Source organism: Rattus norvegicus, chromosome 1 (assembly GCF_036323735.1).
Source record: "Rattus norvegicus strain BN/NHsdMcwi chromosome 1, GRCr8, whole genome shotgun sequence".
In the NCBI taxonomy this organism is placed as follows: domain Eukaryota; kingdom Metazoa; phylum Chordata; class Mammalia; order Rodentia; family Muridae; genus Rattus; species Rattus norvegicus.
The window spans coordinates 254,590,172-254,615,130 of NC_086019.1; the positions used below are offsets into that span (position 1 = coordinate 254,590,172).

At 50.7% G+C, this 24,959-nt stretch overlaps 1 protein-coding gene across 8 annotated transcripts; it reads right to left on the minus strand.

Moving 5' to 3' along the window:
- Kcnip2 (potassium voltage-gated channel interacting protein 2) lies at window positions 1-24,266 on the minus strand. Of its 8 annotated transcripts, NM_020094.2 has the most exons (10): window positions 23,433-23,727; window positions 4,600-4,695; window positions 3,614-3,667; window positions 2,910-3,034; window positions 2,555-2,624; window positions 2,343-2,413; window positions 2,119-2,226; window positions 1,823-1,927; window positions 1,637-1,699; window positions 1-1,359 (listed from the first exon to the last, which is right to left on the minus strand). In NM_020094.2, the coding sequence occupies exons 1-10, from the start codon at window positions 23,503-23,505 to the stop codon at window positions 1,312-1,314; spliced, it is 813 nt and encodes a 270-aa protein (NP_064479.2). In that variant the 5' UTR covers window positions 23,506-23,727; the 3' UTR covers window positions 1-1,311. The 8 variants fall into 8 exon arrangements, with proteins under 8 accessions (NP_064479.2, XP_063128139.1, NP_064480.2 ...); XM_063272069.1 differs by having other exon boundaries at window positions 1-1,699; window positions 23,433-24,266; NM_020095.2 differs by lacking the exon at window positions 3,614-3,667.
- Between the last annotated feature and the right edge of the window lie 693 nt (window positions 24,267-24,959).

Sequence of the window (24,959 nt, forward strand, 5' to 3'; positions counted from 1 at the left end):
TGTGCATAGCCGTGTGTTTTATTGGATCTGATGTCTTATTTTACAAAATAGATAGAAGAGCCCAAAATGCAAAGCAGTCAACCATGTCTGACGGATGGGGAAACGGGAGGCCCTTCCCCTCAGACCCTGGCTGACTGAGAAGGGGCGCAGGAGGAGACAAGCAGGTTTGTTAATGAGGAGCAGCAGCATGGCAGGGTGCTGACCTGGAGAGGTTGGACCTGGAGCCTACCGTCCCTACCCTCTAGGTGAGCTCAGGAGCATCTCTGGGTAGACTAAACAGAGGGAGCGGGTACCCTAGGGGACCCTAGGGCATTGTGAGGAACCGGGCAAAGATTCTAATGGGTGCCCCCACACTGGGTTCTTCCCATTCCCCTAAGGCAGCCACTAGGAGGAGTGGTAAAACTCAAGTTCGGGAAATCCCTGACTCACTCCATGCCTCTACATCTAGATAGGGGTCATGGAGAACCAAACAGCTGTCATGAGAACAGCCGGAGGGGAGGTGGGACCTTGACAGGCATCATCCGGGACACCACTCATCTTCCCCTGGCCACCACTCCCACCATACGAGCAAGAAGGAGGGAGAGGATTCAGGGATGAACCAGACATCTGGATCCCGGGCCCTCCTAAGACACTGAGAAGTGTATGGTGAATTTCTGGGACATTGCTAAGGACCTTCTGGAAAGTCTGGGAACTCATACTCTGCTGACCCAGGGCTGTAGGCCCTGGAACCTGCAGTGACAGCCCAGCTGGGCTCTCATCATCTGCCCAGGCTTTCTGGCCTCCACTCCAGCCAATTCCTAGGACCTAACCACTGGCTCGGGGCCAAGACTTTTCTGCTTTCTTGTCCCCGCCTCCCCACAGGGCCCTCAAAGGCTAGGCTGAGAAGCCAGCTGGGGACATGGACAGAGCGTGTTCTCTGAGAAGGGAGTCTTGAGGAAAATCTAAGAGATTAGGGATGGGGAAAGCACCATAGCAGGAGACCTTCTGTCTAATGTGGTTTCTAGAGTGGGACTAGAAAGTGGAGAACCACTTGGTCCCTACACCAGGGGTGTCCTCAGCACTAGGTATCAGTTGAGAAGGGGTGAGAGCTGTCGGGGGTTGGGAAGCCCCCAGATTTAGCTTGCCTACTCTTGCCTACTTTTGTGACTTAGCTCAGGGATCTGGACTACTGAAGCCCCAGGATATTGAATCCCTACAGCCCCCAGGGTACAGGTAAGATGAGGACAGGCCTGGAGAGAGAGGGTTAGGTTCGTCTGGACTAGGACTACAGCCTGGTCACCCTAGGACACACTAACCCCTCTCCCTGGGGAGCTAGATGACATTATCAAAGAGCTGCATGGACCTCATGATGTTCTCGTCCTGTGGTCATGACATGAGGGAGGCAGGTAGAGAGAGAGAGAAAAAAAAATAAAAAAGCTTGTCAGAGACACAGAGGAAGACATTCAAAGATGGGGGCATTCAGGAGTTAGGAAGAAGCTTATCTAGGGGGATCTGAGGTGGTAAAAGGGTAAATCTGCCCTGGTCATAAAAGAATAGGATTGGGAGGTGGGGAGTGAGTGAAGTTGAGAGGAGCCTTCTCCCGTTTCACGGATTTAGGTTCAGAACAGGGACAGATGTGTAGAGAGTGGAACCATACCTGTTGACAAGACTCGATGAATTCCTCGATGGTCACCACGCCGTCCTTGTTCCTGTCCATCTTCTGTAAGAAGGTGGACAGGCAGGGGCGTGAGGGGACAATGGGAGAGAGATACTTAGGTTAGTGCCTTCTTGGGCCCTGGTGTCCTTCCCTCCACCCCTGGGCCACCAGCCTACCCAGACGCACCTGGAAGAAGCTCTCCACGTGTTCTCTTGGGGCCTCCTCCCGGAGGGCAGGGTATGTGTACTTGCCCATCATGTCATAGATGGACTTCATAATGTCAAGCATTTCCTGTTAAGCCAAACGAGAGATTTCACCTAAGAGCCTCTAGCCTCCAGATTTACAGCCTAGGGCCAAGGACCGACTCGACTCGCTCACCGCTTACCGCTGACACATACGACACACATGGTTCCATACCAGATCCGACTCTACATTACCAGCACCCCACCCCCCACCCTTCTTGCCCTGCGGTGGCCCTGCACCTCCTTTGTGATACAGCCGTCCTTGTTGAGGTCATATAAGTTGAAAGCCCAGCTCAGTCTATCATCTATGGTCCCCCGAAGAATCACCGACAAACCAGCCACAAAGTCCTGGAAAGGAGGTGGAGGGAACTCTGCCAACCCACTCTTTGGGTTTGGCGTGCAAATCTTGGCCCCCAGAAGCCCAGGGAAACAGGCTTGCTTGACCCATCTCTCTTAGCTCTCACCTCAAAACTGACAGAGCCATCGTGGTTGGTGTCAAAGGCATTGAAGAGAAAAGTAGCATAGTTGCTGGAGTCTGTGGATGAGGTGGGACACGAACGTGGTCTTCAGGCAGGGGTACTCACGTCCCCTTAGCTTTCTCAACCCCCAGTTTCTCAGCACCCCCAGGCCTCCAGAACCCTCTTCCCACCTCAGCCTTGGGTGTCTGACTCCTCACCTCCTTGGGGAAAGAACTGAGAATAAATCTGCTTGAAGTTCTCCTCGTTGACAATCCCACTGGGGCATTCCTGGGCAGAGACAACCAGACTGAGTAGACACTCCCTTCCTACTCATCACCCTGAGAGAGACTCCCAGAAGGAGGGAAGATTATCCTGCCTCTGTGGAACTTACCACAGAGTTCTGGTAAGGACTAGCAAGCAACTTCTTCCCCGTGTACAAACAGACATGAATTAAACCATCACAAGCCCAGCTTACCAACCCCAGGGCCCTGAACCTCAGGATATAGGTTGGGTCAGCTACGCCTCTGCCTCTCCGATTCAGCCCTTACCCAGTTGGTGACACCCTCCACTCACGTTCTTGAAGCCTCGGTACAGGACCTGCAGCTCTCTGCGTGTGAACTTGGTCTGTTCCTGGAGTTGTTCCAGGCCCTCAGGTCGGTGACACACCGTGGATAATTCAAACTCATCCTCTACGCTGTCTGTGGGGAGTGGGAGGGGGATAGCTTTGCCTCAGGTCAAGCCCCTGAGATCACGTGGGTAATCTTCAAAGTAACTAATCCATCATCACCCCCACCCCCACCCCCTTCTCCCTGTCCCCTCTTCCACACCCGAGAGAACAGTTTGCCAGACTCAGAGCTGAGAACATCGAAGGAAAAAAAAGACACTGGCCAGCTTTAAGGTCAGTTGGGGCTAAGGCTATGCCTGGCCCCAGATTCAGCACTGGCTCCTGGCCCTTGGTAGGGGACAGTCCAGTGTTATAGCTTCTCAGTAGGGGGATAGAATGGGGCCCCAGACGCCAGAAGGTCGGAACCTCTCTTGAACCAACTTAGAGCTGCCCAACCCTAGTTCTGGAGGGCCCACAACCCAGCCCGATCCCAATCGAACCCCGTCCATCTCAGCCATGCCCGAGCCATGCCCCGCCCAGCTCCAGCCAATCATCATTCAGACCCCAAATCCCAATTCCAACCACCCTCAGTCCCACCCTAGCTCCCAACATCCATCCCTCCAGGCAAGTACCCTCCCCTCCCAATCCCGCCCCAACCAGGAGAGTAAGTCACCTGGGTCCAGCGGGCGGGGTCTGTGGGGGCGGAGGGAGGCTGGGGCAGCTAATGCTGAAGGGAGCGAATTGTCACCGAGAAGGCGGCAGCAGAAGATAAGGCCAACTGCAGACACTCCCCAGGCCCCACACTCACAGGAAATCTCACAGACTTGAGTGTTTCAACAAACGAACCCCAGACCCACAACAAAGGCACATCGCAGTGCACACAGACATTCATGATGGTATGGGCTCCCCATAAACAGTCCCCTTCTTTTTCCAAGGTTTTTCCACTCGGTGACACCATCCGAGTGAAGCAACTTTAAGTGCTCAATTAGCTACTGGGCCTTTATGGCTTATAAAATTCAGTGCGTTTTTTTTTTTTTTTTTTTTTCCGGAGCTGGGGACCGAACTCAGGGCCTTGTGCTTCCTAGGTAAGCGCTCTACCACTGAGCTAAATCCCCAGCCCCTCAGTGCGTTTTTATAAGGTGGGCAAGGCTCAGCTGAAGAAACGGAACCTATAGAACAGAGGAGGTCCCTACTTAATTGGGGACCACTCAGTTCAAGATCGGGCTAGGACAGAAAAACCTCGGTATCCTGACATCTGGGAAAGTGGGCTCCATCCTCTACACCTGTCACCTGTTAAGGCACAGGTGACATACATTCCAAGGTCTAAAACAGTAGGGAGGCCACAGAGTTGCAGACCAACCTCACCAGCTGAGCCAACCCATCACGGTCTTGGCTATACTTACAAGGGCTCGGAGTTGAGGCCTTAACGCACTAGCCATGGTTCACCATTCTGCAGATTTAGGGATGCTCACTCACAAGCACTCATGATTTGCCTGTTACATTCCAGTTTGTAGCTACACCCTTAACATTCAGACCCAACCAATTCCCAATTCCCGTCACATATCGCTCGCTCGCTCGCTCGCTCGCACGCACGCACGCACGCACGCACGCACGCACGCACGCACGCCCCACCCCCAGAAGCATAGGAGAGGCACTTGCTTTCACTGACTGAGGGCAGGGCTTGGGGCCCGCAGCACGGCAGCAGCTTGAGGAAACGCTGCTTCAGGGCTTTTTTACTGGGCCCTGGAGGGTGGCCTGGGAAGAGAGAAGACCCCGGGAAGGTACATTAACTCCCACAGCCCCTCAGTTCTCTGTTTGCCTATCTGCTCCCCCACCAATCACAAATCAACACTGGCTGGGGTGGGGACAGGAAATGAATGGGGGCTGTGTAGATGGGCAGGATAGCTGGGGCCAGGATGCCTCTTGGGTCTCATAGGCATGGAAAGTCAACCTCGGGCCAGGCTTGGTCATGTTGTATAAGGAGAAAAGCAGGTAAGAGTGAGGCAGCCTCAGAGTCTGCTAACTGCTAACCCCACTTAGGGTAATGTCTAAGGAATTGTCGGAATAGGACTCACTCTCTCTCTCTCTCTCTCTCTCTCTCTCTCTCACTGTCTCTGTCTCTCTCATGCACACACATGCACGTACCCACAAGCATGTTGCATAGTAACAAGTGAGAATGGCAAGTGACATAGAGAAGACAGTAACACTTGATGGTATAAGCATGTTCCAAACACAAAGTTTTACCCAAAACTCTAATATACACAAATATGACCAAAGTAAAATATGATCACACATATGGAGAGCCTTATAGACCATCTCATGCACAGTATGATCAAACCACATAAAATATACAAGGACCCTCAGGCATCATAACACTATAATGATCTCAAGACAATAATAACCAAAGTTATTATGATCATTACATTCTGACCTAGATCTCTGTGAAGGTTAATATCTATTATTAACTTGACTGGATTTAGAATCATCCAGAAAGCTGGGAAGTGGTGGTGCATGCCTTTAATCCCTGCACTCAGGAGGCAGAGGCAGAGGCAGGCAGATCTCTGTGAGTTCAAGGTCAGCCTGGTCTACAGAGTGAGTTTCAGGACAGCCAGGGCTACACAGAGAAACCCTGTCTTGAAAAAGCAAACAACAACAACAACAACAAATTTCCTAGAAGACACACCTCTGGACATTTGGTTGAAGAGGAAAGGCCCACCCTGAATGTGAGTGGCATCATCCCATGGGCTGGGGTCCAGACTGAATAAAAAGGGTACAAAAGAGAAGGTGGGCTGAGTGCCAGTAATGATGTATGTTTCCTGACTGGGACAGCTTACTGTAACCTTCACTACTGCACCTTCCTAACACAATGGACGACACCTACAACTGTCTGCTGGTCATTCATCACAGTAGGAAGTAACTATTACAGAGAACTGGTTCCAGGAGTGGGGTTGTTAGCACAAACCTGAGTGGTCTGTAGGCCTTTAGGGCCGGTTTATGAGAGAAACAGAGTCTGAAGCCATGGGATAGAGAAGGCCTAAGGTACTCTAATTAGGGCTTACTGGGCCGTTTTAGTGAGATCGTGGCAGACAAGCATGGCAACAGAAATGCAGACAGTGGGGCTCATGACACAGTTCAGTGGAAGAGTACTTGCCCTTGAGAAGACATTACATGAACCTCTGAAGCTGATACCTAAGCTGCATTGGAGCCTCAGGGTGTTGGAGATGCCAGAGCTATGGGAAACCGTGAAGGAAAGCTGCCGGCATTAAATAGAGAAGGTCCACGAGAGATTACAAGTAACAGTGGGAAGGGACTACCCAAGACTTGCCCAGGTGGTGCCACCAAGATCCCAATACCAAATGCAGCACGGCAGGACTTATTGTTTGCCTCGCTGGGCTTAAGTCTTGCTTTGGTCCAGCCTGTCCTTGCCCTGCCCTCGTCCTTTTTTTTTTTTTTTTTAAGATTTATTCATTTATTATATATAAGTACACTGTAGCTGTCTTCAGACACACCAGAAGAGGGCATCGGATCTCTTTACAGATGGTTGTGAGCCACCATGTGGTTGCTGGGAATTGAACTCAGGACCTCTGGAAGAGCAGCCAGTGCTCTTAATGGCTGAGCCATCTCTCCAGCCCCGTCCTTCTTTTTAAATGTGAATAGTTGCTCTGTAACATTATGTATTGGAACCTCATTGCTTCTTTTTACTTTACTGGGGCTCACAGTTAAGAGATTGCTCTGAGTCTCAAAAGAGACTTTGAGATTTTGGACAAATTTAGAACTGTTAAGATTCTGGGCAATCTGGCGCCAAGGGAAAAGCTCACTAGGTAAAAGCATTAGCCACACAAGCCTATTGACCTGAGTTCAGGCTCTAGCATAGTGGAATGTGGGGGTACACATTTGTAATCCCAAGTGCTCCTATGGGGAGATGGGAGGCTGAGACAGGATAATCTCTGAGAGGCTCACATGCCTGCTAGCCCGGAGTACACAACAGAGCAGTAGCAGAAGCCAGCGAAACCCTCACTCAATAGAAATTGAGAATGGACTGCTGAAGGGTGGCCTCTGACCTTCACATCATAGCGTATGTATAGCTACACACACTAAAAAAAAAAAATTGTGTATGTGGGGGGGCTCATACACATGAACTAAACACATTTGTTTTATGAGGTAACCAGGAGCCTTTGAAGACCAGGGATGGAGAAGTTGACAATGAATAAACTTGTGATGACTGGGTTTACAATCACTTAAGGGGACACACCACTATGTATGTCTGTAATAGTTTAAATGAGAATGGTCCCCAGAGGCTCCTATGTTTGAATACTTGGTGCCCATTTAGTAGAACTCTTTGGGAAGGATTAGAAGTGTGGCCATTTTGGAGGAGGTGTGTCACTGGGGGTGGATTTGGAGGTTTCAAAAGCCCATATTAGGCCTAGCTTTTCTCTGTCTTTCTCTGTCCGATTGTCTGTCTATTTTCCTCTCTCTCTCTCTCTCTCTCTCTCTCTCTCTCTCTCTCTCTCTATCTCTCTCTCTCTCTGTGTGTATGTGTGTATGTGTGTGTATGTGTGTATGTGTGTGTGTATTTGTGTGTGTATGTGTGTGTGTATGTGTGTGTATGTGTGTGTGTATGTGTGTGTATGTGTGTGTGTATGTGTGAGCATATGTGTGTATGTGTGTGTATGTGTGTGTATGTGTGTATGTGTGTGTGTATGTGTATATGTGTGTGTATGTGTGTGTGTATGTGTGTGTATGTGTGTGTATGTGTGTATGTGTGTATGTGTGTGTATGTGTGTGTATGTGTGTGTATGTGTGTGTATGTGTGTGTATGTGTGTGTATGTGTGTATGTGTGTGTATGTGTGTGAGTATGTGTGTGTATGTGTGAGTATGTGTGTGAGTGTGTGTGAGTATGTGTGTGTATGTGTGAGTATGTGTGTATGTGTGTGTATGTGTGTGTATGTGTGTATGTGTGTGTATGTGTGAGTATGTGTGTGTATGTGTGAGTATGTGTGTGTGTATGTGTGTGTATGTGTGTGTATGTGTGTGTGTATGTGTGTGTGTGTATGTGTGTGTATGTGTGTATGTGTGTGTATGTGTGTGTGTATGTGTGTGTATGTGTGTGTGTATGTGTGTGTATGTGTGTATGTGTGTGTATGTGTGGGTGTGTATGTGTGTGTGTATGTGTGTGTATGTGTGTGTGTGTATGTGTGTGTGTGTGCTGTCTGTGGATTAGGATGTAAAGCTCACCTGCTACTCCAGTGCCATGCCTGTCTGCTTCTCACCAAGATGATGATGGACTAAGCCTCTAAAATGGCAAGCAAGCAAGCCCCCAATGAAATGCTTTCTCTTCAAATGGTGTCTCCTCACAGCAGAGGAACAGTAACTGTCTCTGAAGATGTTTCTAAGTTGCTTTAACAGAGGACAGAACCCCTCACGAATGCGGGCACAGCAGTATCACAGGGCTAGGAGCACAGGCAGAATAAAGAGTTGAACGGGGGAGCTGAACATCAGCATGTAGTTCTGTTTTCTGACTGGGGACACAATGCGACAGACTGGCTGCTTCCAGGTCCTGCGGCTACAGCGAAAGACAGCTCACCACCCTGCCTTCCCCACTATGGTGGACTACATTGAAACTTCGAGCCAAAACAAACCCTTCTTTTAACAAGTTTCTTTTGTCATGTATTTTGCCACAGCAATGAGATACATAGAATCACATAGAATCACCACACACATGGCACCCACACACCTATGACTATACTTCATCTACAAAGGCCTGGCTTGTCCTGTCCCATGCACCTGTCCCTCTTGAAATCCCTCACTCCATTGCACCCTCAATCTTCCTTCAGAGGAACAAGGTTCCCTGTTCCTGAGTCCTTCACTACATGGCCAGCTCTTTGAAGGTGAAATAGCAACTTTCACACAGTAGCCGTCCTGGGAAGCTGGATGGGAGAGTTCGAGCCTGGAATTCTAGCACTTGGGAAGTGAAGGCAGAAGGATCAGGGGTTCAAGGCTAGCCCCACTGATTGTGTCCTCCTCACTTCTACGTGTGTCCTTCACTGTAGCCGAACCCTGGGAGACCCCTAACGCTATTACATGTGTCTCTCAGCTGCACTCACCTAGTACTACAGATCCGCTGGAGTTGGCACCCTGACTAGGGTTGACGTCATTCCTAATAGGGCCCAACTTCCTTCAGTTATATTCCTCTTCTGTCATAGCTCTCTATGCCACACTGTCCTCCCAAGTAAGGCTCTACACATGGGACCAGTCCCTCCTCCAAGGGGGTAACTACATAAGGTCACAGCCTTCTACCCTCCAACCCATCCCATCTCACCCCAGGAGTTACTGAAAGGTAGTGGGGGAAGGCAATGGGCCAGGCCGGGATCAATGGTGGCCTGGCCCTTGGCCCAGGCCTCCATTAGCCTGGACTCTGGTTTCCCGAAGCCAGATTATATATATCCAGGGCCTCTGGTGGTGGTGTCAGTCACCCGGGTGGTGGGTGGCTCTCTCTCTTGGGCCCCCACCTTCCTTGCTCTCCCATGTCACCTGCTTGCATGCTCCTAAGCCTCATGTGTCTCCTCTCTTGCATACTCTGTGATCACTGGGGTTTTCTTTTTTTCTTTTTTTTTTTTCCGGTTCTTTTTTTCGGAGCTGGGGACCGAACCCAGGGCCTTGCGCTTCCTAGGCAAGCGCTCTACCACTGAGCTAAATCCCCAACCCCTAATCACTGGGGTTTTCTAGATGGCCCCTTGCCCACCACCACAGTCTAGAGGGGATGGCGAATTAGATGCAAATTACTTCATCTATAATGAGATGCTCAGCCCGGCTCCTCAGACAGTCTGGGTCTGATTCCTTGTTTAGACCTCAATAACACTGGCAGGTTATTGATGGCGGGTGCTCTTACTGAGCCCCAGAACAGGCAATCCCTAGACCTTCCTCTTGTCTCTGGCTTCCTGAACATCTTTCCAGTTCTGCCAGGTGTCTATCCTACAGCGTCCTCATCCCCTTCCCTTGCCTGTCTCTAATATCCCTGGGTGACTGCACCACAATTAAAAAGATCCTTACTGTGAAGAAGCAGGGGAGGCCGGACCTCTGTCTGGGGCTCTGTCTGGGGCTCTGTCTGGGGCTACCTATCCTCTGGGAACACTATGCCTCTGTCTGGGGCTACCTATCCTCTGGGAACACTGGGGACAGTTACTACCCAAAGAGGCTGAGCCACCCATCCTGCCCAGCCCGGGAACAGTAGCATCCACTGTCTCACAAAGCCACATTCTTGTCACTCTGACATATGCAGTCACGTCTCTGTCACATACACAAGCTTACACACTTTTGTCTTCTCTTACACATAAACAAAGAGGGACACCCCATGTGTCACGCAGTGTATTTACCCCCCACGCCTTCCTGAAAACCTTAAGTCAGTACCCGGACCTGGAGTCACACATCCTGAGAGTCACTGTGGGACCCTGGCTCCAAGAGAGACTTCTGATGTGCTCTCTGGTTTCCTTTTTGACACTAAACAATGTGCCAGATGGCTACTGGTGTGGCCCAGGTTCTTCTCACTCCCTCTCCATACCCCTCCCCCTGTCTCCCAGATGCCATCCTCTTGTCCCTTTGTCAGTTCCCATGAATCCTGTTCCCAGCATTCCACCTTCTCACTCACCTGCTCGCCCTGAACTCAGGCACGAAGACAGCACAACCCAGTCCCCAAATAGTAACTCACATATGCCCAGCTACCTGGGTTACCTTCCAAGGAGACAGGCTCAAAGAGGCCAAACTGTTCCAGAACCTTGACAAAAAGAACGAGGACCACGAGTACAGCCACCATTTCCAGCCCTGCCAGGGTCATGGCAGTCCTGGGGCATGGCCCCCACCTACTGATGCTCAGTCAGGACACACTGCCCCACAGCACTTCCCCCCAGACTCCCCTGCTTGAGTAAGGCTGAGTAAGACAGCCCTGCAGCCTCCCTCCTGTCTCCCGCCCTGGGTCTCCTCCCTTCCCCTCTCTCCCCGCCTCTGCCCCACACACCTCCCAGCTACAGCCTCCGCCTTTTTCCTCTTCTCCAGGCTACCTCAGCCCTTGGACCAGCACTTCCTCCACAGGATCTTTTGGTGTGGGGGAGTTAGGCTTAGAAGAGTGACCTGCTGCAGTTGTGGAGGGCTTCCCCAAGACACTCTGTGATGCAGAGAGGGGACAGTGAGAGCAGCTGAGTTTTAGAAGGCAGGCAGGGTGTGGATGCCTGCATGCGTGCATGAGGAACTGTGAACTGTCCCGGGTAAGTAATAGATGGGTAAGAGTAATTATGAGTTCTTGATGTTTTGCTGTGTGCCTGTCTGTCTGTCTGCCTGCCTGCCTGTCTCTCGCTCAGTGTGTGTGTGTGTGTGTGTGTGTGTGTGTGTGTGTGTGTGTGTGTGATTGTGTACGATTGTGTACGTGTCACAAAGGTATGTTTGGGAGTATGACTGGCTTGGGTGACTGTGGAATATCTGTACGTTGTCAATCTGTGTGGGGATTTCTGAGGGTGTGTTTTGGGCTGGGATGCCCTGGCAAGCATGCGCTGTATAGTGAGGCGATGATGGGTCTATGGCTACAGTAACAGATTGATATAGAATTGTGTGAGAATGTAAGGTGGAGAGAAGGCAAGTAACCTCTCCTGTCAGAAGGACGCGATCAGCATCGATTGTGGTTGTCATGGAGACTTTGAGGCGGGAAGCACTCTCTTCCCACAGGCCACAGGCAGTGAAACTGAGGCCCCGTGGAAGGGAGAATTAGATCTCACCACGGAAGCAGGAAAAAGGCCACTAGCCTCTTCATGACCCTCCAGGAAGGGAACTTATTGAGGCTGCCTTTGGGACTCAAACAATTAAAGCTCCTGAGGGGAGGTGGAGAGAGCTGTGTTTTTCCTTCCTTCAGGCTAGAGACTCACTCATCCTGATATGCGAAGCCTGATCCCTCCTTGGGGAAGCCCAGGATAGGAGGGAAATATGAACCCCCATGGTACCATCTCCCAGCCCCTTGAAGCATTTCTGGAGTCTCTCCCTTCCTGTGTGGGGCAGTGTGTGGGGGTCGAGAGGCCTTCAGAGCCTGTAAACCACAAGACAAGGGCCCTCTGAGTTAATGCTGTTACCATGGCATTGCAATCGAGCACTCATTACTAGATGATGCACTAGAGCTGACTGATGCTATCAAATGGCGCGTTCCCTATAAATCTTTGAAGACGTTCCCCTAAGCCAGAACCAGAGTGAGCTTATGTCCGATGTCAGTGCCTCCATTTCAACCCAGGGTGACTCCGAGACTACCCTCTGTTGCCCCATTCTTTAAAAGCTCCAACTTTTGTGGGGGTGGCCCTTGCAAGGCTCCCACTCTGAAGCTCTGGGATTACTGGGTCTCAGATGGGCAGGAACCAGCCTCTTGGCTCCAGCTGAAGGTCCAACTGCACTTCTACAAAGCTACCACTGGGGGTCAGTGTCTACCTCGTACCCTATCTTAACCCTGTGTGTTTACCTGCCCTGGAAAGTTGGAAGGAAGACAGCTGAGTGCTGTGTCTCAGTGCTCTGTTGCCCACCTCCCCGATATGGGAGTCAATTTATATATTGGCTGCTGTTTCTCATACCTTAGAAGCTGTGGTTTCACAGATAAAATCAGTAAATACCCCAGGAGCATACTCCACCCCTGGCCTGTGATGCCCTTTTACCACTATCACAAGAGCCCTCCCTGTTTCAGCCACTGTCCCACAGGTGCTCCTACCTGATGACCATAGACTCGTCAATCACTCTCTAAGCCTATGAAGCCTCCCCTTTTCACTACCCCAGAAACTAGAGGTGTCACCCACCTTTCCAGGCCATTTAACTCTCTTTCTGTCACAGCCTTCAGCCCTCAGCACAGAGCTGGGTGGGTTGTGGCAGCATCTTGCTGTAATCCCAACACCTCTGCAAGTGGCTGTGGGAGGATTAGGCATTCAAGGACAGCCTTGGCTACACAGGTCATTTAAGGCCAATATGGGCTACTTAAGATCATGGTTGTTTGTTTGTTTTGTTTTTTAAATCCTGTTGAATCCACAAAATGCAACCCTCACTCAAGAATGTTAATAAAGGAAACAGAAGAGAGATGGCTGGGATCAGAGGCTAAAATGCCCTACTCGCCTGGGCTCAAATCACAGCTTGTACTTAACTGGGTGAACCCCGGACCTCCCTTATTTCAAAAAGTGTTACTTGAGCTGGACATAGTGGCTCACTCCTTAGTCCCAGAATTCAGGTGACAGAGGCAGGCAGATCTCTGAGTGCAAGGCCAACTTACCTGGTCTCCAGAGTGAGTTCTAGGACAGCCAGGGCTACAAGAGAAACCCTATCTTGAGAACAAAAACCAAACCAAATCACAAGGAAAAAAAAAACAGTATTATTTGGAGGAAGAGTTCAGGGAACTGTCACAGCATACGTGTGGAGCAATTTGTAGGAGCCTCTCTTACCAATAGGGTCCAAGGGCTTAAACGCAGGTCATGAGGTTTACTGGCAACTACCTTTGCCGGCTGCTGGCTGAGCCTTGATGAGTGGGGTTTTTTGTTTGTTTGTTTGTGTGGGGTTTTTTGTTTGTTTTTGTTTTTTTGAGACAGGGTTTCTTGGGAGCTCAGTCTGAAAACCAGCTTAGCCTGAAACTCAGAGATCCTCCTGCCTCTGCCTGAGAGCTGGGATTAAAGGTGTGTGAGCCACCACCACCTGGTGCTTCAATGAGTTAACATGTATGTGGGGCTGGAGAGATGGCTCAGCGGTTAAGAGCACAGACTGCTCTTCCAGGGGTGCTGAGTTCAAATCCCAGAAACCATGTGGTGACTCACGACCATCTGTAATAAAATCTGATGCCTTCTTAACATCTATGTGTTTCAGCTTCTCAGCAAATGAACTTGAGCATAAACACTGGACAATTTCATGAGTGCTGGCTGAATAAGCACTGCCACCTTAACTGACACAGCCTCCCTCCCAGAGTTCCACAGCACCCACTGTGACCAACACAGCCTCCCTCCCAGAGTTCCACAGCACCCACTGTCCCACTGTGACTGACACAGCCCTCTTCCCAGAGTTCCACAGCACCCACTGTGACCAACCCAGCCCTCTTCCCAGAGTTCTACAGCACCCACTGTGACTGACACAGCCTCCCTCTCAGAGTTCCACAGCACCCACTGTGACTGACACAGCCTCCCTCCCAGAGTTCCACAGCACCCACTGTGACTGACAAGCCTCCCTCCCAGAGTTCTACAGCACCCACTGTGACTGACACAGCCTTCCTCCCAGAGTTCCACAGCACCCACTGTGACTGACACAGCCTCCCTCCCAGAGTTCCACAGCACCCACTGTGACCAACCCAGCCCTCCTCCCAGAGTTCCACAGCACCCACTGTGACTGACAAGCCTCCCTCCCAGAGTTCCACAGCACCCACTGTGACTGACACAGCCTTTCTCCCAGAGTTCCATAGCACTCACTGTGACTGACCCAGCCTCCCTCCCAGAGTTCTACAGCACCCACTGTGACTGACACAGCCTCCCTCCCAGAGTTCCACAGCACCCACTGTGACCGACCCAGCCTCCCTCCCAGAGTTCCACAGCACCCACTGTGACCGACACAGCCTCCCTCCCAGAGTTCCACAGCACCCACTGTGACCGACCCAGCCCTCCTCCCAGAGTTCCACAGCACCCACTGTGACTGACAAGCCTCCCTCCCAGAGTTCCACAGCACCCACTGTGACTGACACAGCCTTCCTCCCAGAGTTCCACAGCACTCACTGTGACTGACCCAGCCTCCCTCCCAGAGTTCTACAGCACCCACTGTGACTGACACAGCCTCCCTCCCAGAGTTCCACAGCACCCACTGTGATCGACACAGCCTCCCTCCCAGAGTTCCACAGCACCCACTGTGACCGACACAGCCTCCCTCCCAGAGTTCCACAGCACCCACTGTGACCGACACAGCCTCCCTCCCAGAGTTCCACAGCACCCACTGTGACCGACCCAGCCCTCCTCCCAGAGTTCCACAGCACCCACTGTGACTGACAAGCCTTCCTCCCAGAGTTCCACAGCACCCACTGTGACTGACACAGCCTCCCTCCCAGAGTTCCACAGCACCCTGTACTTCACAAATGGTTCAGATTTGTCACTGTGATTTTTTTTTCTTTACTGTTTTTCCGCAGACAGGGTCCGCCCCCTTTAGATTTATTTTATATGTATACATATTTTGCCTGGATGTATATATGTGCACCACCTGAATACTTGGTGCCTGTGGACATCTGAGGAAGGAGTCAGATCCCCTGGATCTGAAGTTACATGTGATTGTGAGCCATCATGACGCTGAGAACCAAATCCAGGTCCTCTGCAAGAACAATAACTACTCTTAACTGCTGAGCCATTTCTCTAACCCCCAGTCAGGTTCTTAACATAGCCTGGCCCCAAAGGTAAACAGCTCAGAAAGACCTCGAACTCCAGATCTTCCTGCCTCTGCCTCAAAAGTGCTGGGACTCCAGGTGTGTGCCACCAAACTGAGCACATTTCTACTCTGATGGCTTCTTGTGGCAACCCGTGGGGTCCATAGCAACTAGGATTGTGCCCCTTGCACTGACGAGGTAAAGAAGATTCCGTGTAACCTGCTCACGGCACTCAACTGAGAAGAGCTAACTTGGAGACGACTAGATGGCAATGTACCCTCCACTCGATTCTAAGTGCTGGGATGGTGAGAATGCTCAAAACCAACCAACCAACCAAACGCGACAATAACAAAAAACTCCACTGGCCCCGGCATGGTGGTATACACACCTGGGATGTCAGCACTGCAAAGAGTGAGGCAGGAGGATCTCTCAAGTTCCAGGCCAGCGTGGGCCATATAAAAGGAAACCCACTAAAAACATGGCAAAGCAATTTACACAAATTGATCCCGAGGTAGAACAAGATGAAGGAGATCCAAACTCAAGCTTAACTTTCATTGCGTGGGGAGACAGCCCCCACCGAGAAAAGCTCATTAAAAATTGTTCTGCTGCATGGCTAGTATATGATAAACTGTTCTAGGCAGGGTATTAAACGAGTTAGTTATATTGCAAACGATTTCTAATTGGGAGGTCAAGGGAAACCCAACCTAAGTTGGTATCATGGTAATGAGGATCAAACCCAGACAGTATGTGCTAGACAGTAGTTTTAGCACTGAGCAGCTGAAGAGAGGACTCAGTAGTTAGCAGCACATACTTCGGCTGCTCCAGAGGACCTGGGTTCAGTTCCCACACCCAACAGCTCACAGCCTCCTGTAAAGCTAGCTCCAGGAGACTTGGCGCCCTCTTCTGGACCCTGAGGGCATTTGCACAAACATTATATATAGACATACATATTTAAAAAAAAAATAGGTCTACCATTGAGCTATATCCCTCAACTTTGGGGTGTCTGTTTACTTTTTAAAGCCATATCCCCAGTCCAGGGTCTTGCTATGTAGCTCAGGGTAGCCAGGTTCTTCTGCCTCCACCTCCTAGGTGCTGGAATCACATGTGCTACTGTGTTCAACTTTGAGCTGACCATACGTGCCTGTGAAACTAGCACTCACAAGGCTGAAGCATGAAGATCTTGGAGTTTGAGGCCAGCTTTTACTATATAGCTAAGTCTAGGCTACCCAGCCATGGCTATAGAGTGAGAATCCATCTAAAATGAAATGCTGGCTCAAACATCCACCTTAGCAAAAGGACCAGCATTTGGTAAGCACACTTCTAGTTATCTGTATGTACTATTCTATGTCACCTCCATGATAAACCTGAGAGGAACTGATATCTATGAAGTGACTTTCCCCAAGAAAGTAGTTAATGTTCCAGTAAAAAGTGACTTTGGCCACAGCCTGTCATCTGCCAGCTCTCTCAGCCATCTCTCCAACAGTCATGGTAGTGTCAAGAAGACAGTTTATGTTGGGAGAGCTAAGGGTGACAAAATTTAAAAGGGTTAGATTCTATGAATGCTAAACAGACTACCTGGAATAAAAGAGGCAAAATCTTTAATTTAAAAAAAAGGAAAAAGCATCATAGCAACACATCCTGCTTTCTGCTGCTGGAGAGACCAACAACCCTGAGTCCAAATGTCCTGTCCTTTTCCCTTCCAGCTCTCAGAGACCTTGATCTAGCCTCACAGTGACTCCTGATTCTAAATCCCAGGCATCCTGGGAAGTAGTGAAGAAGCTCTTCTCCAGAGTCTCCCTTCCTCCTACAAAAACTTTTCGGACTTCCCATCCCACAATCCCTTGCGCCCTTCCTTTCCAACTTGGGCCTGGCAGAATGGATCCCACAAGGAAGGGTGGTGAGAAGAAGGGCCGTTCTGCCATCAGTGAGGTGGTGACCCAAGAATATACCAACAACATTCACAAGGGTATCCATGGAGTGGGCTTCAAGAAGCGCACTCCTTGGGCACTCAAAGAAATTTGGAAATTTGCCATGAAGGAAACGGGGACTCCAGATATGCGTATCGACATCAGGCTCAATAAAGCCGTCTAGGCCAAGGGAAGAAGCAATGTTCTGTACCACATCTGAGTGTGTTTGCCCAGAAAGCATAATGAGGACGCAGATTCACCAAACAAGCTCTACGCACTGGTAACTTACCTGACTGTTACCACATTCAAAACTCTACAGACGGTCAATGTAAATGAGAACTAACCTGCTCAGTGTCAAATAAAGCTGCAAACTGCCCCTCTCAAAAAAGAAAAAAAAAAAAAAGAGAAAAAAAGAAAAAGAAAACTTTTCAAGTCTTAAGAGAAACTGATAACAGACTTGACTTGGCGACTGTCCCACCAGCTTTAATCATCCAGTTTGCAGTGCCTGGGGATCAAACTCTGGGTCAATCATCTGTGAGGCAAACATGTGATCTGTGAGCTGAACTTACAGAGGTCAAACCAGGAGGTGGTGCCACATGCACAGGGGAGGCAGAGGCAGGAGAATCTGAGTTTGAGGCCAGCCTGGTCTACGGAGTGAGCTCTAGGGACAGCCAGTGATGAACAGAGAAACCCTAATGGTCTCTAAAAACCCAAACCAAACAACCAAACAAAAGAACTCACTGAAGTCCCCCGGGTGCTGGGGCTAATGGTGAACTCCTGTTTCCCCAGCCTGGATTTTGTTTTTTAGGATGGGCTCTCGCTGTGTACCTGGAGCCCGAATTACCTGAGTACTCATCCTGTATTTCAGGTTAGCCTCAAACTCACGGCAGTCCTCAGCCGCAACGCCCACACTTTCCTTTAGAAGATAAAGTCTTTATTTTTTTTTTTCTTTTTTCTTTTTTTCGGAGCTGGGGACCGAACCCAGGGCCTTGCGCTTCCTAGGCAAGCGCTCTACCACTGAGCTAAATCCCCAACCCCCAAAGTCTTTATTTTTATTTCCTCCTTCTTCTTCATGTTTAGAGACAGGGTTTCTCTGTTTAACAGCCATGGCTGTCTTAACTCTGTCCTCATTCTGTCTCAGAGATCTGTCTGGCTTTGTGTGTCCCCCCCACCCCAAGTTCTAGGATTAAAGGCACGTGCCATTGCGTCTGGCTAAAAGACATGGTCTTACGTACGGTCTTTCTATGTAGCCTTGGCTGGCTTGATACTTGATCATGGGTGTGCATGGCCACACTGTCTTAAAGATGTTTGTTTGGGTTGGTACTGGGGATTGAACCGAGGGTCATGCACATTAGAGGTGAACACGCTTAGACTGACCATATAGCCAGCTCCAGAGGGAGATCTTAATGGAATCACTTTAGGCAAAGTGAGAACTCAAGACTCAACCGTAAGGGCACTGGGCTGGTCCTTCCCAGACATCTCAAATCTCACCACAGAGATACCACTAACGTTCAGTCACTATCCACAGTTCAAGTCTGGAAAAATACTGCTCTGTGGAGGAACCCACACCCTAAGCCACCTGCTCTCCACTGTCACCCCATCAGCAAAGACCCTGGAGCCCTTGTCTCAGCCCCCCAGACCATTCCATCCCAAGCTAATCAAAAAGATCCTGCAGCCCCCAGCTGCATCAGGTGATTAATGACCTCCCTAGGCGTTGGGGCTATTTTGGGTCCTGGAAGTCATGCCCGCAATGATTGAGAGCTGGCTCCGCCTGGCTCCAGCCATCTGTCACTAGAGACAAGCCCAAGCAGGGGGCTTGAGGGGATTCATGCTCCCCAAGAGACTTGTAAGCATGGCTCTCACTAAGGCCCAACACTCCTCTCTCTGAAGGCACATGGCGTGAAGCAGCCACAGGCCCTGAATATAATCCAGGGGCTCAGGGGGAACCCCATGTAATGAGGCAGAGAACTACAGATCCCGGAATGCCATGGGGCCAGATTGTTTCAGTTTCTTGGAAGCCAGATGAAGGGAGAATTCCAGGTTCTGTGGCCCAGGTAGCCCTGAGGAAATCTAAGTGCAGGTGTGTGCCAATCTCAGTAGACTCATATGAAACCCACAATTCACAGCATAAACCCACAAACTTTATGCCAACATACAACTTCATGAAAGCTAGTTGTCTGACTCAGGGTTCTCAAACTCCAAAGCATTATAACCCTGGCAATCCTAGGGATGTGCCATCCAGGATACACAGCCTTGGAGACCTATAACTCCATCTGTCTGGTCAGGCACAAACTCACTAGTGAGCTCAGCTTGTTCTAGCTCTTTTTTTTTGGACACTGATAGCTCACTGTAAGAAGACATCCCCCAAAAACCAAAACCCAAGTAATGCAATATGGGGGCCGTGCCTTTTCCCAGATCAGCGGCAAGCTTCTTCCTTCCATCCCCGCGCCCTGCCCCTTTCTTGGGGCTTGACCCTTCAATGAGCAGCCCTATCCAATGTTGTGAGCCATGATGTCCGAAGCTTCCTTTATCCTGATGCTTCGTGAATGATCCTTATCCTCTGCTCTACTCTGTGAGCGAACTTGCCCTCTTACCCAGTTTATGTGCGAGTCCCTGCTTCCTCCGACCTCCGTGAGAAACCCTTCTCTTGACTTCTGTAAGGCTCCAATCCTGAGCCACTCATTTTTAGAGGGGGTCCTCCCTTCCCTTCCTCATACCTGGCGACAGCGACCCAGTTACCAACTGGTAGAGAGATCGAGCTGCCTGCCCCAACGGGCTCCGGCACCTGCGAGGGCAGTGGTTCATGGCTTGACTGGGAGCACTGTGCCCAAGCTCCGCCCCCAAGGTCCCTGACTGAGGGCGGTGCCGCCCCCATTAGAGTGGGTGGTGCGAGAGGACAAGACTGACAGGCCCTGAGCCTTTCAGCTGCAGGTTGCTGGCCTCACAGGAACACCTTGACCAGCTCATTTTAAGCACTCTGCACCCACCCGCAAAGCTCTTAAGAGACGGGGGTGTGGCGGAGGGGCAGGGCGTTCTCTCCTCACAGCTTTCTCTCCAAACGTCTTCTGGATTTCTGGTAAGGAAAAGAGGTACACACGAATTTTGAAAGAAAATCTGGATGACTGAATGATGAATGACTTATTTGTTTATTTTAGATCGGGTCTTGTCTGGCACTTGCGACATGATTCAGGCTGGCCTCAAATTTGTGGCAATCCTCCTGTCTCATCTTCCCAAATGCTGGGATTACAGATGTGAGCCACTACTGATCTCATTTACCCTTTATTGCTCCACTTCAACCCCTCTTCCAGCTCTTTCCCCCACCCCCACCTCCCGTATTAGCACAGGGACGCTACAGGGGTGAGAGGACACAGTTGTCATGGCAACTCTCCACACTTCCTGGACCAATAGGAGAAAAAGCAGGAAGGAGGAGAAAGGACCGTACATTAGCTTAGCAAAGGGGTGGCGGGGTTGAGTGCCTAGTGATGCCTCCTGGCTCCAAATCCCTTTCAAAACTATGCCCATCTTTCGAGTCTTCTTTCTTAAAAAACTCGACCATCATGCACTGGCTCCCAGCCAACTACAACAAGTAGAAGCTCCCATACCTATCAATCTCTGTCTAAACCCTTTTTTCTAGGACTTATGCTATTAATAAAACCCTATGCAAATCCTTCCAGCACCTACAAACACTTCAAAATCCTGGGGTAGGCCATAGAAGATGTATGCTCCCATTTCTTCCACTGTGTGTGTGAAGGGAAGGGGAGCGAGCCTATAATATTAAGAGCAGACAATTACCACCAACCACCATACTTTGTCCACTCCCATCCCACGGGCAACTGCCCACGAGGAATTAGTTTCATACTCAGGGTTCTTTGGCCACACGGGGGCGCTCCACCCCCAGAAACGATACTTTAATTGCCAAAGGAACAAGACTCGGGAGATTCTGGACCCAGGTCCTGGGGCATGGCCAATCAGGACCCAACTTTCATCTTAGCTTGTACTGTTCTTTCTGGCCTCTTTTTAGACGGGGTTGCTGCTGAGTGCTGATGCAGCTTTCTCCACTGAGCAGTACTGCCAAACAGCCCCACTCGGCCAGTAAGATACGAAGAATGAAGAATTGGGGGTAAGGGGGCGGGCACATCCTATCCTACCCCTACTATGACACAGTCGTTCCCAACTGTTTTGAGCTTGAGGTAAGCCTGTGACGGTCGGGGTGTATCCAAGGTGCTCCGAGTCACAACTTTAACACCACTTTGCTGCCAGCATAATGAACCAAGATGATACATATGCATAGTCTCTTCCCCTACCCCAAATCCAACTGAGGAATCCCGCCTGCATAGGGAAGGGGAGGGCTGGAGCACGCTTCAGCACCGTGGACAACGACTCCCCTTTGGGCTCCAATCAGCAGACTCTAGTCACAAGATAAGCCTCTACACAAAGGGGAGGTTTCCATGGTGCTTTTTCTACTTCTCCGGTCATGTGCAGAACTATCTACAGCGAGGGTGATGATGATTAGAGAGCTTAAGCTTTGGGTCCAGTCTAGACTACATAGTGAGTCCAAGGCCAGGGCTATGTAGCAAAACACTATCTCAAATAAACCAAGTAGCCAAGCAAGGAGGAGAACATTTCACTAAAGGGGAGAATCTCGGGATAGGAAGCAAACTGGCTAGTAGCATGTTAGTGAAGGCTCCTGGACTCTTACTGCTTTCAAGGATCCTTAGCTAATGGTACAGAGTAGAACTGGATCCCACATGGGTGAACATTCTTCCTTCTGGGGGTCTTGACATTGCAACTAGGGTCTTCCCAAAGTCAGTAGCTGAGACTTATCCTCAAAGCACAATATCCTGGTCCCCTTCCCTGCTTCCCAGGTTTTATCCTGACTCCACGAGGAAGGGCAAGGATTATGGTCTTCCCCACTTGTCCAGCTGTCTGTCTGTCTTAGGACAGACAGAGTCCCTCCTACTCTTGGTTGGAGTTCTTAGGCAGACTGCACAATGAGACACACAAATACGGAAATGTGGAAATTTGGAAATATATGAAGGTAACAAAGTCATTTACACAAACACAATCTAACCTATCAAGCTCAGGACTCTACAAATTCATACAGATGTTCTTTGTCTCACGGACTCTCCCAAGGTGGCCGCAAAGTGACCGGGGCAGGGGGTGGGGGGAGCCTGACTGCACGTCCTAGGCCCATAATTTCTATCTTTGGCCCTGAAGGAAAGCAAGAGGTTTGGATGAAGTTCTAATAGGGTTGTTGGTGATTAAAGGGGCTTTGCATGACCAGAATGATGTGAGTAATTTTCCTCTTGGATAGAAACTAATCCAGCACTAACTGAAGTCCCTCTACAGGGGCTAGGGGCTAGAGCCACAGGGTGCTTCTGCAAGCCAGACTGTCTGGGTGGTGGGTCTCTCTCTGGGTCCTTGAGCTTTTGCAGGAAATGGAGGGGACAAACGGGGAGGGGGAGGGCACTAAAGACCCTCGCTAACAGCAGGAAGACAGAAAGGCAAAAAGGACAGAACTACCATTAACACTCACTACAGGCATCACACATGAGAGTAGACAGCACCAAATGCTGAAACAACCCATAGCCCCACAATCACAGACTTTTAATGAACGCTTACCCCAGAAGTCTTCTAAAGGGACACAATACCACCAAGTGACACCCTGATGCACTCTGGTAGTCACATGACATTCCATATGGGATCACTCAAAGCACATGGTTGAACATGTAACAGACATACGGTTAAAACAAACTTCACTAGTGCAGCCAGGGTCCTACGCAACCACACTCAAACATCTGGCAAGACCATAAAACCCGCACTGCCTCATGCAATCACACTCACCCTGGCTGTCACCAAAGCTCAGGGCACATGGCAACTAGCCGTGGGAGGTGCACACATACATACACAGACACACAAGAACGGCAGGTGCTCACGCACGTAACACCTCCCACTCCAGACACACTCCTAGCCCTGTGTCACACCCGCCTACACCTGCTGCCTCTCTACACCTGCCCCACCTGTTCTTCCTCAGCCCCCTAGGAACCCCAAGCTTTGAATCCTAGGGTCTTGCTCCCCAGACTAGCCTGGAGGTGCATAGGAATGGGGCAGAGTGTGTATAAGGGCCAAGCCAGGGTCAGAGAGATGGGAGTGTGCTCACCCTCCCAGGACCCCTGAACTATCACCGACTCACCCGTAAGCTGGTCATAGGAGCCGTCCAGATCTCGGGATTCGGACAAACTCTCCTTTCTGCCTTGGCCCCGCATGGCCCCCGGCGCCCCGCTCCCGCCTGGGCCGTGGGAGGGGGCGCCGGGTGGCCAGAATAGGGCGCTCACACAGCGCCCCCCTGGCGGCGCAGCGACCTGCTGGGGTTGGGGGCCGGGAGTAGGGGCTGGCAAGGCTTTTCTTTAGAGAGCGCTGGGTTTTAGGGCCCACCTCAGAGTCCTGGGGCAGGAGCAGGAGCCTTGGGCAGCAAGTGAGAGCGGAGCAGAAGGCAGAGTGGAGCTGAGAGCCGAGCTGGAGCCCAGCCGCCTCTCCTCCGCCCCCTCCCCGCGGCTGTCACTGCCGCCTCCCCCCTTAGGCGCTGCTGGGATTGGCTCCCCCTACCCCCCGCCCCCCACCCTCTGCAGCTCGGAGGAGGCACCGGGTGAAGGGGTGAACTGGAAAGTGCCGGAAGGGAGAATAGCTCTCCAGCTACACCACCCACTAAATTGCGGGGCTTGGGGAAGAGGGGGCCAGAAAAGCCCCGCTGTAAAGAAACTCCGCCTCCAATTCTCAGGCAAACTCCCCCAATCCCCCCAGTCAGCCAGCCCTGCTCAGCAGGGCGGGAGCCTGGGGTATGTGTGAGTTCCTTGTTCCCTTTGGTCTTCATCTCAGCCTTATTTTCTCGGTTGTTTCTCCTGCCTCGTGTTGCATGTTCCCAGTCAGCAGTCACCCTTCTCTAGCAGAATGGGGATGCAGAGCCACCTGGCCTCTGGACACGGGCTCACAGGTGGCACTGGGTACATTTGTCTTCTCAAGTTCCAGAAGGGGCCTCACTTTGTGAATGCCCTCTTCCCAGATCTGATGACTCTTCCCCACCACTTCCCACCCACCCGCTCAGGCCACTGGGAAGGTGAAAGCAGTGAACTTTTTGCCCGTTTCTCGTTTCCCATCTGCTGCTCTAGACTTTGTTTTCCAGCAGATTTAGGGAGCTTCTGAAAGGTTTGGGGGTCCGGGTGTGATACAGAAGAGAGATGTCTCTCATGAAGCCACCCTCATTTTCTGAAGGGAACCAGTACTGCACAGCACTGCACAGAGCTCCCTTCACCTCAGTCTCCAGGAACGGCCTGCTGAGAGAAAAGGCCTAAGCTAAGGTAGTACCTCAGTGAGCCTTTTCAGTCAGATTTTCTTTCCAAATGCTGGAGTCAGTGAACCCTGGTGGGTGTTCCTGTGTGAAGCTGGGACAGGCAGCAGCCTTAAGGAGGCCTGTCTTTGGGAGGAACACTCCCAGAAACCTCCACGGAGCTGTCAGAGGCACCAGCCAAGCTGACTGGTAGATGAGGCAGACTCCAGGTTAAAGGTCTCAGGTGTACATGAGAGGTGGGCTTTTAGTCAGGGGAGAAAAGAGATACTTTGCTTAGGGCTGCTCATCCTAGACTGGCCCTTGTTCCACTATAGGAAGGGCTGGAGAAACCCAGAAGGCACCTAAGGGACCTGCTCATAACATTCTCCCTTCTTT